The 14,478-nt window shown below is 42.8% G+C and overlaps 1 protein-coding gene and 1 pseudogene across 1 annotated transcript in view; both read left to right on the top strand.

The window, feature by feature from the left end:
• The first annotated feature begins 985 nt into the window (after positions 1 to 985).
• LOC124606139 (solute carrier family 22 member 7-like) overlaps positions 986 to 14,478 on the top strand; it is a 116,832-nt gene continuing 103,339 nt past the window's right edge. Inside the window, exon 1 of the mRNA XM_047138104.1 lies at positions 986 to 1,105. Within this exon, the coding sequence (XP_046994060.1) occupies positions 1,091 to 1,105 (15 nt within the window). The 5' untranslated portion in view covers positions 986 to 1,090. The remainder of the gene's footprint in view (positions 1,106 to 14,478) is intronic.
• On the top strand, positions 4,096 to 4,213 carry LOC124607885 (annotated as a pseudogene).

Below are 14,478 nucleotides of genomic sequence, written 5' to 3'. Positions count from 1 at the left end.
TAAAATAAAAATCAGAACCCGAAGTTGGGCCTAATTTACTGTACAGCAACACGCATTAGCGTCACTGAAAGTGACAACTTAATTGATAGCAGACAACCTAAAACTCAGTTCCATGTATTTATAAAGCACTCTGATGAACATAAAAAGGCGTTAGTAGATACTGTCGCACGCGTCGACGGAGCACCAATGCAACGACTCTACTCAGGTCCGCAACGAAACGTCTTTTCGTCACTTTTATGACCAAGTGCCACAATCTCAGAAAGTATTCGTTTACGGGCACATGCTTATTGGGCTAGTTATTCTTTTTTTGATAAGTACTTCCACCGATCAAATTATTCCACACTATGCAACACCTGTATACAGGAAAGAGCTTGGTATCCAAGATACTTAAAATTGTGAACAAAACCTGGACATCTCAGAACATTATTTCCGAAGCCTATGTAATTTCATTTTTATTTGGCTTCCAGCTTACAAGATATCAGACGTAGACATCGGAAGTTTGTATTTATATTCAAATTAGACGTCACTTAAGCATCAAGATGCGTTATTAATCATTGCCAACACGAGAAACGACTCAGTTGTGTAAAAGTACCGTTAAGGAACGCTTACATATTGAGGTACGGAAAGCTACCATTACAGGTTACGTGAGCAGAGAACAAAACAAAGAAAACAGATGTGCGGACGAGCAGTTCTTTCCTGCCGGGGAGTCTACCGGCTTACCTTTAACTGCTTCAAATGGAGACGATATACAACATTTTAACAAAGAAGGTGATATGGGTTAGCGCTGCCTTCATAGGTTCACGGGTTCAGGTGCTTGTCTGCACGTGGCCTTTTGTGAGTAGTTATGTGTTCGCTCGTAACGAGGTGATATCAGGATGGCTTGCACTTAGTACAAACGCCCCAGGTCGCAGCAAATATATGCGGCGGCGTAGTCGGGCGATAGTAGGGAGTAAGGGGAGTTGTTGTCCTTCCGCCTGTTTCTATGGTCTGATAACGTGGTAATAGAACCTGAGTGTCTGCCTCTAGTTTCTGCATAACAGGCTGTGCGGTCGCTGGCTCGTCGAGTGAAGTGCAACACGACGCATCCGTCATGCTGGGCAACGACGTGAGTACTCGAATCTTTTTTTTCTTACAATTCAGTCATACTTTTTGCATTGGGAATCGCTGTTGTGGCACTTATTATCAGCAAGTGTTAAGGAAAACGCGAAAGAACTCGTCAGCCTAAAATATTCCAAGCTGTTGCAGTTTTTCGCTATTCAAATCGTCTCTACCTCATTGTCCCCGTTCTGGTTCTTGAATCATCTAGAGGAGGGCCGTTCTTGAGTAACTGACAATCGATAGTCATGTTCTGAAGAATGTGCAGTAGCGGAAAAGAAACTTTGAGGAGGATCAAAAGACTGGAGATTGTGCGACGACGCTCGTGAAGCCCTTGGTGTTAATAACACAGCGGGACTTAACCCATTTTTCCGTTGTTCGATAGGCGTGAATGAAGACTCGACTTCGTTACTGCACATGTAAACTGGTAACCGAATCGTGTACTTGCAACAAAACTTCTGCTCTATCAGCAATACAATAGTTGTGGTATCATTATATTCACGGCTGTAATTTTCAGCAACTGTAAAATATATTTCTCGGGATAAACTTCAGTCGTCGGTTGCAAAAAAAAATAATTATTACGCTTTACCGATTTCGACAAATTAATAAGTGCTGCACATATCTGGACTATCATGTCATTATGGAGAAGATACTGACGTCTGCTAAATCAGTACCAAGTTTCAGAAAATGACAGATTACTTTTTTGAAACCGGTAATGAGTAATGAAAATGTGTTTCCAACTGACGACTCAAATTTATTTCGAAAAATTAGTAGAGGTAAGCCGGCCGGGGTGGCCGAGCGGTTCTAGGCGCTACAGTCTGGAACCGCGCGACCGCTACGGTCGCAGGTTCGAATCCTGCCTCGGGCATGGATGTGTGTGATGTCCTTAGGTTAGTTAGGTTTAAGTAGATCTAAGTTCTAGGGGACTGATGACCTCAGAAGTTAAGTCCCATAGTGCTCAGAGCCATTTGAACCATTTGAGTAGAGGTAACGGGGCCTCCGTACAGAATGTCCCACATTTACCATAGTAGTCGTTTTCTTGAAAATGTCATGGGATCTTTAGGGAGAATATGTTTTAGAAAGCCTTTAATGCCGAGGGGAATAGTAATTTACTTGAAATGAGATTGACTTTCAAGCAAACGTAATCATGCCACTTCAGAGTCGAAATCGAATATTAAATTTCTATTACTGTCAACTAAACATTTACTTGTCAGAAACTTGTTTGGCACACCAAGACGCTACGGAGCACTAGCCAAACCGGAACGAATGGGATGGGATGACGCAAGCTAGTACAGGGCTACTATGAGTTATTCATTCGTTTCCAGAGTTCTGTATTTTCCGAAGTGTTAAATGGACAATATGACTGATGCGTGAATAGAATCTTAAACTCGCCCTCTTCGCACTGTGCCCATCAAGTGGCGTTATAAAATGGGGACAAAGCGGGAAAAGAGTTATTGTATGTTGGAAAATCAGGGCCGGTTCGAGAACATTTTTTCATACAAGAGACTTCTTCGCGCCCCCCTCCCTCCCTTCCAACCCTTTTCTCTCGCACACTTCCACCCGTGCCAGTCTCCGCTGCTAATTGTGATACGCACAGTGCACAGATCTCGCGCTTTTGTACCCCTACCACTCCCCTCGGCTTGGGCGCCCCAAGCAGCCCCTACTAATTGCAATTCGTCCTACGTAGAAATCTTAAAGATGTGACACCTCTGGCGCTGTTCTCATCTTGACAAGCCAAGCGGCAACTTGGGTCGCTTGGGCTCTAAATCTGCCCCGCGAATACGCGAGATGTTCATCTGTTACAATAGCGCAGTCTACATTCAGAAGGATTAATGCAAAAGAACCACCATGTAAGCAGAGCGCTGTGCGTTGGAATCGAACAGTTAGGGATACAGGTTCCCTTTGCAAACAGAAAAGCACCACTCGATCGTGTGCTAGATGCATGCGTGGAGAGAATGAGGGAAAAGTTCTTACGCAGTCCAAAAAGAAATCAACGGCCCGTGCAAGCCACGAACTTTTAATAACGCAGGAAACTGTATGGAAGATTTAGTGTAGGTGTTTACATTTCAAACCGTACCGTTCGCAGTTCGTGCAAAAATTGAAACCGGAAGATTATGGCTGTCGCCTTCGGTTTTGCATCACAATGCAGGAAGCAGTTGAGAATGAACGTTTCGCGTTTGAGCTGATATTCAGCGACGAAGTAGCCTTATATTTGTCTGGTAAGCGTAATCGCCACAGTATGAGAGAGCGGGGCACTGAAAATTCTCATTAAATTGTGGCGCATGAACGAGATTCGCTGAAGGTAACGTTATCTGTGCAGTGTCACAGACGAAGCTGTATGGGCTGTTTTCCTTCTGAGTCTGGTACCTCTTACCTCGATGTGTTGCAGATGTTATTGTTTCCACAAGTGACTACTAATACGGAGAATTTCATCCTACAAGACGGGTTAGCCACTCATTGGAGCATAGACGTTCGTCCCTACCAAAACAACAAACTTCCGCTTCGCTGGATTGGGTGTAGTGGTGAAGATGATGTGGCTCTGTTCCCCTGGTCCCTCAAGTCGCTTGGTCTAACGTCGTGCGACCTTTTTCTTTCGGGTTTCATGAAGAACCGTGTTCGCGTACCCCCACTGCCAAGGACATTGTAGCAGCTCAGAAAACGTGTCAATGCTGCTCTGATACTCATTGGCAGGATGTTGCTACATAAGATTTGGAGCGAACTTGAAAATCGCGTGGATGTGTGTCGTGTGTCCAGAGCGGCACTCACAGAACTTTTGTAGAGTGCAAAATGCGATCTTGGAGGATTTACGGTCCTGTTCGAGCATCAGTCATAATTTTACGTGTAATATTCTGAAAAATAGCGTTTTTTGTAAGCGGATGAATCAGTAATAGTAGTCCTGTATGTCTTGCGTTTTCTCTTTGCTTGTAAGCTCACCGGGCAAAAAATTAGTCACCCCAGTACGTAAGCACATATTTTCCTTTAAGCCTTTACAGGAGGCAGGGCAACGGCCTTGCCGCAGTGGATACACCGGTTCCCGTCAGATCACCGAAGTTAAGCGCTGTCGGGCGTGGCCGGTATTTGGATGGGTGGCCATCCGGGCCGCCATGCGCTGTTGCCATTTTTTGGGGTGCGCTCAGACTCGTGATGCCAATTGAGAAGCTACTCGACCGAACAGTAGCGGCTCCGCTCAAATAAAACCATCATAACGACCGGGAGAGCGGTGTGCTGACCACACGCCCCTCCTATCCGCATCCTCAGCTGAGGATGATACCGCGGTCGGATGGTCCCGATGGGCCACTCGTGGCCTGAAGACGGAGTGCTTTACAGGTGGCAGAGCGATGAACTCACGTGCTGAACAGCTCGCACGCTGCCTCTGCGTGAGCATAAGACAGTAGCAATCAGTGGAACATTTATGTACGTAAACATGCGTAAATGTAGAGACGTGACGGTCTTGCAAAAAGCGGAAATCTTGTTTGGCCGTGGCAACTCCCGTAAGGTGTATGAAGCTGGTAGATTTGTTGGTGTTCCACGACGCACTGTCACCGTGTCTACAAGCAGTGTGTAACTCACGTTTCCACGAAACACGACGTCAGCATTGTGGTCTGAAAAAGATCCTGACTGAGAGGGACAGGATACTCGTTTTGCGAATCAAAATGGCTTATAACCCGACAAGAACTGCTGCAGACAGTGAATGAAGGTCCATCCCACGTGTCAGCGAGGGTACATTGCAGTGGGAACTGCATGCAATGAATGTGATGCGCTAAAGCTATGGTGCTTTCCTCAGTTGGGAGAAGCCGAACTACAGAAAATTATTTGGTAGGAAGAGGGTGGGCCGCCTCACTAGTGTAACTCAGTATGGGACTGGATAAACGACGTTGTATTCGACCACTGGATTGGCTGCAAGATGCCGGACGACAGAGCGTGTTCGTATGGCCTCCACGTTCACCCGATCTGCAGCCAGACGAATTTTATTTATGGATGTTTATAGAGGATCGTGTGTTTCAGCCTCCGCTAACAGCTGATCTACCCGACTGAAGAACAGGATTGAAGAAGTTGTTGCAACAGTTACTCCACACACACTCATCAACGTTTAGGACGAACACTCGTATCGTCAAAATGTGTGACGTATGACGAATACTGCTCACATTGAACACTTGTAAGAAAACTGTTTGAGTTTCTCTTTCAATTGATATATTATTTGTAATTGTACGTTGAAAGTAGTAAATTCTTTAACGTCTTAAAACTCCGATATTCATTTTGAAACATCCGTTATAGCGAAGAACCACTGGTAGACTTAGTAGGATTCAACCCAGTTAATAAAAGGAGTGTACTGTAATCGGCAGCGACTGAAAGTAGCATCGTCACCACAATTTACTAAATGGAAATCAACAGGAGTTTCGCAGAAACGTATCTCATTGCAACATATCTTCGCTTTACGTCATATTTGGTATCTTCGAGTGACTTAGGCGCGAGCGAGAACGTAAATATTTCCTTTAATTCTCCTCATAATAAAGGCTAATTAGCATGAGACATGTATCAAGCGTAGGAAAATTAATGTTTCTGGACCAAGGAACCCACTCGTCACTCTAAGGCGCTGCAGTCATAGACTGTGCGGCTGGTCCCGGCGGAGGTTCGAGTCCTCCCTAGGGCATGGGTGTGTGTGTTTGTCCTTAGGATAATTTAGGTTAAGTAGTGTGTAAGCTTAGGGACTGATGAGCTTAGCAATTAAGTCCCATAAGATTTCACACACATTTGAACATTTTTGAACCACCCGTTACGTTCGTACCTCATGGACTGCAATTGTCTTCCAGTAGTAGAAGCATAGCCTAAAATTTCCTACTAATTATGCTGAGTAGGAACACGACTTGCACGATGAGGGCTTTATAACCACATCCCCTTCCATTACACCGCTGCAGCATTTGCAGGTGAATGTACACGCAGCCGGAGTTACGGTATCAGCGGACACTCAAGTTTCCTTCTACCACCAGCAACTTTCATCGCAAATCAATTTGGACCTCTCATGTCAGTAGATACCCAACTTAAAAGGCGGGCTTTCATGGGACTGATAACTGATGTGGCGCATCGGAATGTATCTTATTTTCAGATGGATTGAGGACAGTGGTCGGCAATGGGAGACGGTAAGGGTGGACGGGGTTGGGGGGGGGGGGGCGGGATAGACTAGGTTATCAGTGCAAAGTCTGCTTTTATGTTAGTTGCACCTGTAACTAGAACATCCTCACTTGTAACTCCACCAACAGTCAGTACTTTAAGACAAAAGTTATTGGAATAAATGTCATTCTTGAAGCTTTCCCGGCGTACTGAATATTCAATAAAATTGTGGCAAGAACTCAACATGATCCGGCAGCAATTCCGAAACCTCAGTAAACATAAGAGAACCTATTTTAAAGGCACCGTTGGCTATAAATGAATTCCATATGTTGGTTGTAAATTGTTAGCCACTATGCTAGTGGGACATGCAGCATGACGAACTGAACCTCAACATTGACAGTGATTCCTGACCTATTTTCCATACTGATACTTTCATCAGATCAGCCTCTAAAAAAATTTTGTAGTTGCTCTTTCATTTCTTTTACATTATCGTGTACTTCATCAAGTCAGTTTTTAACCATCCCACTTACGTTAACTGGTAAACATGTTTGGAAAACCTGGAATCAGGTACTAAGGCTTATAAAATTGAAAATGAAGCCTCTTACAATACAAAATGGACAGCAGTTTTGGTAAAGACCTAAAAAGGAGTAAAAACGTGCACCCAACACTCCCAAAATAAATCACCGTGTGAGTAATGGAGCCCTGATTTATTCTTGCCGCTGTCGTGTATAATAATCTCAACAACATTCTTATTTATGCCTGAAATTTTGCAAACCAACGACCTCCAAAATCCAAGACTACAGCAACCCAAGTCAAACTGGTCCTCACTGTCTTACAAACAGAAAAAAAAACCCGAACAGTTGTCCAAATGACGGCCCGCACTTGTCTGTAACAGTCCCACACATTCTCATAAAAGCAAAGCAGAGCCAACAGGCAATAAACCAGAAATGACTACTGACCTCATACAAACACTTCATTGACACACTCCTTCTGTTAACAAATTTCTGCTGTCGACCCCCTTCCCCTCACAACACACATGCAGTCATACTTCCACATACACACACGGACTAAAGACTTTATCTGCTTTAACGACTCTACCCTCTAGAACTACTAACCTACCATCTAATCCACAATCACATAACGCGGGAGACCGCGCTGACGCTACCAGTAACGCATAGCTGCTTGCCGGCTGTCACGTACAGTGTTAAAAACACAGAGCGTACGCCACGCAGTTGACAAGCGTGATTACAAAAACAGTTTTTATCAGCCCGGTAACATATGCACTGTCATTGCCAGCCGCACGTTGAACGCAAAACGAAACAAAGCAGAAGTGGTTGTTTTCGAAATACGTGAGCGGACAGTTAGTTATATTCAAGCATGTACGAGGGCAGTTCAATAAGTAATGCAACACATTTTTTTTCTCGGCCAATTTTGGTTGAAAAAACCGGAAGTTTCTTGTGGAATATTTTCAAACGTTCCCGCTTCATCTCGTATAGCTTCATTGACTTCCGACAGGTGGCAGCGCTGTACGGAGCTGTTAAAATGGCGTCTGTAACGGATGTGCGTTGCAAACAACGGGCAGTGATCGAGTTTCTTTTGGCGGGAAACCAGGGCATCTCAGATATTCATAGGCGCTTGCAGAATGTCTACGGTGATCTGCAGTGGACAAAAGCACGGTGAGTCGTTGGGCAAAGCGTGTGTCATCATCGCCGCAAGGTCAAGCAAGACTGTCTGATCTCCCGCATGCGGGCCGGCCGTGCACAGCTGTGACTCCTGCAATGGCAGAGTGTGCGAACACACTCGTTCGAGATGATCGACGGATCACCATCAAACAACTCAGTGCTCAACTTGACATCTCTGTTGGTAGTGCTGTCACAATTGTTCACCAGTTGGGATATTCAAAGGTTTGTTCCCGCTGGGTCCCTCGTTGTCTAACCGAACACCATAAAGAGCAAAGGAGAACCATCTGTGCGGAATTGCTTGCTCGTCATGTGGCTGAGGGTGACAATTTCTTGTCAAAGATTGTTACAGGCGATGAAACATGGGTTCATCACCTCGAACCTGAAACAAAACAGCAATCAATGGAGTGGCGCCACACCCACTCCCCTACCAAGAAAAAGTTTAAAGCCATACCCTCAGCCGGTAGAGTCATGGTTACAGTCTTCTGGGACGCTGAAGGGGTTATTCTGTTCGATGTCCTTCCCCATGGTCAAACGATCAACTCTGAAGTGTATTGTGCTACTCTTCAGAAATTGAAGAAACGACTTCAGCGTGTTCTTAGGCACAAAAATCTGAACGAACTTCTTCTTCTTCATGACAACGCAAGACCTCACACAAGTCTTTGCACCCGAGAGGAGCTCACAAAACTTCAGTGGACTGTTCTTCCTCATGCACCCTACAGCCCCGATCTCGCACCGTCGGATTTCCATATGTTTGGCCCAATGAAGGACGCAATCCGTGGGAGGCACTACGCGGATGATGAAGAAGTTATTGATGCAGTACGACGTTGGCTCTGACATCGACCAGTGGAATGGTATCGTGCTGGCATACAGGCCCTCATTTCAAGGTGGCGTAAGGCCGTAGCATTGAATGGAGATTACGCTGAAAAATAGTGTTGTGTAGCTAAAAGATTGGGGAATAGCCTAGTGTATTTCAATGCTGAATAAAACAACCCCTGTTTCAGAAAAAAAATGTGTTGCATTACTTATTGAACTGCGGCGATTTTATATAGAAAGGAAGATTCTTTCAAAAGTGAAATTTTTTTAAAGTGTTTTGTGCCTTTCGTCTTGGAATACGTATACAAGGTGAATCACCTAAAATTTGCACCGCAAAGATCGCAGAAATGGAAAGTGCTATTGATGTGCGGTTTTCGCAAAATGGATTGGTAGTCACGGGCTCGCGTTGTTAGTCAAGAGATCGCAGTAAAAATTAAAAAATGTATTTTTTGTACAAACCACACTTTTTAAAATGGAACAATGCGTATTGATATAAAGAATCTAAAGACAGGATAAATTACAATGTCAGTGGTGTTTGTTTCAGGGTTCAAGTGCGGGTCGTTTACGAGATATCGTATTTTGACAAGCTCTGACACCCATACTTGTACAATACACGAGGTAGCACACGCTAGAGAAAAAAACAAGTACACATACTAGTTATGATTTTGATCAATAACGAGAGAACTGATCATCACAGGTCGGGTTCAAAATAACTTCCATCACGGGCAATACAGGCTTGCAGTCTGGTATGGAACGACTGCTACACACATGTTAGCATTTCAGAGGAGATGTCCGGGCAGCCTGCAGTAATATATCGCTGAATATCAGCGGGTGCGGTTGGCATCCAACTACCGACCGCTGCATCCAGTCCAACGATTCGGACCCAATTCGCGGAGACCTGATGTAGTACTTCGTGTGCTGTGGACCGGACGGACTCCGACCATCCTGATTTAGGTTTTCCGTGATTTCCCTAAATCACTCCAAGCAAATGCCGGGATGGTTCCTCTGAAAGGGCACGGCCGACTTCCTTCCCTAATCCCATGAGACCTATGGCCTCGCTGTCTGGTCTCCTTCCCCAAACAACCCAACCCAACCAGACGGACATCGTGCTGGTACCACAGGTTCCTCCTAGTCTGCAAAGAAACGTCTTCTAGCACCCGTGGAAGATGGTCTGTTAGGAGGACACGATACTTGTGCGTGTTCAGTGTTTTGTCCATCAAAAAGGAGCCAATGAGCTGATGGTTCACTATCCCACACCACACGTTTACACTCCATGAACACTGAAGTTCCACCTGACGAAGCTAACGGGGATTGTCGACAGACCAATAGTGCATGTTTCGGCAGCGTACCTGTCCATGATTGGTAAATGTCGCTTCATCACCAAACAAGATACATGATACATCTTGAATATCTTGTCTTAACATAAGTTAACACGATTGTCATAATCGTTTCCCTGCAGCTCTTGATGGAGAGAGATGTGATAGGCATGAAAATCGTGTCAGGGGAGAATGCATAGGACACTTACCTGAATCATGCCACTTCCTCGTGCGATTTCACGGGAGCTAAAGTGTGAATAAACAACAACAACAGGAAGAACATTAATTTTGCCCCCTTCTGAAGTTCACTTGTTTCCTTCTGTTATTTTGTCGAAGTGTTACACTATCACTTGCAAATAATTGTTTGAAGAGGTTGATAAATAACTACCGAAATTGTTGACGTCTATTGGGATATCTTGCCGCATACACCGTACAAGAACAAACTACATTCTTCCTACACTCTCATTCCCCATCAGCATGTCTGCTTTTTGTGCTCTGATAAATCACATCGCCCACTTACTACCTCCTGCATGGACCGTCGCATACTAATTGACTATCAAGTCGCAGTGCACTCAAGGAACACACAAGCACATTGCAAGCAAACATAAAAACATCGCACCTAGAAACTTTGCAGTTTGAATGGCACAAACAAGTGTCGGTGTGGGGAAGTATCAAAATGCAATATCTTGTAAACGCGTCGGACTAGACTCCACAACAAGCACCACTGACATTATAATTTACCCTAATTTTAGATTTTTAATGTTAATAGACATTGCTCCCTTTAAAAAAGTGTATGTTTGCGCAAATGGTACATTTTCTATCTATTATTACACTCTGTTTATTGGCTAACAGTACGAGCTCCTGACTGCCAATCCATTCTATGAAAACCGCACGTCAGTAGCACTTTCCATTTCCGCAATATTTGTGGTGCAAATTTTAGGTGATTCACCCTCTATAAAGGTTCAGACTTAGTATTTACATATGTATGTTTCTTGCTATATTCATATACTGCTGTTCCCCTGAAATTATGGAAACGTTACTAACATAATAGTAATTCCTCTGCTAACTATTAAAGTTGCCACATCAGGAAGGATATCAAGTAACGAAATTTTACCTATAGTGCACATACAGTATGAGGATGTGGTTACCTACCTTTCTCACTCCATCATACCTGATTGTAATTTAGGTATTGGTAGCTCCTCCCTCCAATTCACCACACCATGGTCATCAACATTATTGCCTAACTAGAGTTTAGAATGAATAAGAATTTTCTTTGTACGTTTTTACTTTTAAAATAAGAATAGATTGCCGATACTTAGTTTTTGCACGTGTTTTTATTAAACCACAAAGTAATGAGTAAATTAGACAGTTGGTACTACTTATTTCTAACAACCTTTTTTATTTTTATAATGAAGCAGTAATTTTCTGTGTGTTCAGAGTGCTACCTACAGCTCCTCAGAAAAGAAAGCTTACTATCCACCTGTAAGGTAGACCCAAAACATATTTCCCCAGCACCAATCCTGTTTTCAGTAATACTTGCTTCAGGCATGACCTTTACCCCCATTTAAAATGAACAAAGTTAAAAAATTGGTACTGTAATTACTCTTTGTAAATCATTTGACTGTTCGAATCTTTATTCTGAATTGGCAGAGATCGGAAGGCTTCAGGCTGCCAGAGCTTCATGCACTCCCACTGCCACTAATATTAATAATATTATTATTATAGTAATAATATACCGAGGTGACAAAAGTGATGGGATAGCGATATGCACACACAAAGATGGCGGTAGTATTGCAGTGCATTGGTGGAACTGTCATTTGCAAACAAGTGATTCACGTTAAAGGTTTCTGACGTGATTATGGCGGCACAGTGGGGATTAACAGATTTTGAACATGGAATGGCAGTTGGAGCTACACACATAAGACATTCCATTTCAGAAATCGTTTGCGAATTCAATATTCCGAAATCCACAGTGTCACGAGTGTGCCGAGAATACCAAATTTCGGGCATTACCTGACACCACGGGAAACGCTGTGGCCGATGGCCTTCACTCAACAAGCGAGAGCAGTGGCGTTTGCGTAGAGTTGTCAGTGCTGACAGGAAAACAACACTGCGTGAAACAACGGCAGAAATCAATGTGGGACGTACGACGAATGTATCCATTAGAAGAGCATGGCGAAATTTGGCTTTTATGGGCAGACGAGCGACGCAAGTGCCTTTGCAAATACCACATCACCTGCAGTGGTTCTCCTGGGCACGGTATAATATCAGACGGACCCTAGACAACTGGAAAAACCATGGCCTACTCAGATGAGTCCTGATTTCAGTTGCCAAGAGCTGTTAGTAGGGTTGGAGTGTGGCGCAAACTCCACGAAGTCATGGACCCAAGATGTCAACAAGGCAGTACGCAAGCTGGTGGTGTCCCGATAATGGTGTGTGCTGTGTTTATATGGAATGGACAGGGTTGTCTGGTCCAACTGAACCCGTCATGATTATGTTTGCCTACTTGGAGACCATTTGCAGCCATCTGTGGACTTCATGTTCCCAAACAAACGACTGAATTTTTATGGATGACAATGTACCATGTCATGGGGCCACAATTGTTCATAATTGGTTTGAAGAACATTCTGGACAGTTCAAGTGAATGATTTGTCCACCCAGATCGCCCGACATGAACTCAATCGAATATTTATGGGACACAATCGAGAGGTCATTGTAGCGATTCGCAATTATGGACGGCTATAGAGGCATATGTCTCACTATCTCTGAAGGGGACTTCGTCGAGTTGCTGACTGGGCTGGGCAAAAGGAGGTCCGACATGATATTAAGAGGTATCTCATGACTTTCGTCACCTAAGTATAATAAGATTGTATGGCCCCTGAGCAGTGTAGTAGCCATTGTATAGTACTAATGTGCTGTCAATTGGTTCGCTTATATCTGCGAAGTGAATACGGAAGGAATTTCTGGCCCATTGCGGAAACTATCTACAACCCGAAGAAGGTATCTTCATCTGCTATTTAAGCGTGTGTCTCAGTTTCATTCTGATGGATGCATGTAGAAACTATAAGGTATGCATATAGTGAGTGGACTGAAGATGATGACATGCATACATTCGTCTCACAAGCTCTAACTTCTCCACATTTCGACACACAATTAGAGTATAAAAAATGTGATTATTGGTGTGGTAACTTACGTGATCAGTACTACCAACTTACAAAATAGTGATATTTAAAAAATAATTTAGTTTCCTGAGCATAACAAATTCAAACTCATTGTTACTCATCAGCAACTGTCATTTTACCCCTTGGTGGATAATTACCTCCAGTTGGGGAAACTCTGTTCCACATTAACAAAAAGAGAAACATGGCTTAAATTATAATATTCGGGTTGGACCATAAAGTTTTTAGTTTCAAAAGAACTATCCTGTTTTATGAGAGCATATTCAATCTGCGACAAGAAAAAGTCGCACTGCGAAGGAATTAACCGAATGGGACAGAAATAGGCAGCTGTGATGTACATGTACAAAGAAACAAATCATTACAATTTCAGAAAAATTCTATGATTTATTGAAGAGAAAGAGCATCAGAAACTGAACAAGTCAGTAACACGTTGGTCCACCTCTGGCTCTTATGCGAGTAGTTATTCGGCTTGGCACTGATTGTTAGAGGTGTTGGATGTCCTCCTGACGGATAACAGGCCAAATTCTCTCCAATGGAATAAAGAAAACAAAAAAATTTCAAAAAGTATTTGATAAATATCATAATGCATTAAGTAATTTTGATATAGAAGAACTAGCTAAACAATTGATACTTCCTGGCAGATAAAAGCTGTGTGACAGATCGAGACTCGACCTAAGGACCTTTGTCTTTCACGGGCAAGTGCTCAACCACCTGTCGTGTCCCATATAACTTCACAGAGCAGTATACAGGCACAGGTTCAAGTCTCGGTCTGACACAGTTTTAACTTCCAGGAAGTTTCATATCAACACACAATCCGCTGCAAAGTGAAAATGTCATTCTGAAACTAAACAATTAAAATTTAAAGACTTTAATTGTGTATTCATGACTGACGAATTATTAATAAACCATTAAAAATTGAATGTGGTATATAAATATACATACATCTGATACTCATTGGATTTGTTATGATACAAATAATGATAAAATATTTGATTTGATTCATTGTTGGTAATATACTAGAAAATTAGATAACTATTTAGGAAAAAATGAACTATATTACAAAACAGAAAGAATACAAAATATTGATGAAGTAATATGTGGTCATTTATGTTTATTTCTTTTAAAATTGCTATGTGAGAATTATAATTTTAATGATATTTTAGATTTAATAAATGGACATTTTTGAAAAGAAGATACATCTAACTGAATAAACTAAACAAACAGTTAATACACTTACATTCATGTTTAAAAAAATTTCCTCAAATGACTTCAATCATCAATATA

This window comes from Schistocerca americana, chromosome 3 (genome assembly GCF_021461395.2).
Source record: "Schistocerca americana isolate TAMUIC-IGC-003095 chromosome 3, iqSchAmer2.1, whole genome shotgun sequence".
Taxonomy (NCBI): Eukaryota; Metazoa; Arthropoda; class Insecta; order Orthoptera; family Acrididae; genus Schistocerca; species Schistocerca americana.
This window is presented reverse-complemented; position numbering and strand designations above follow the sequence as displayed.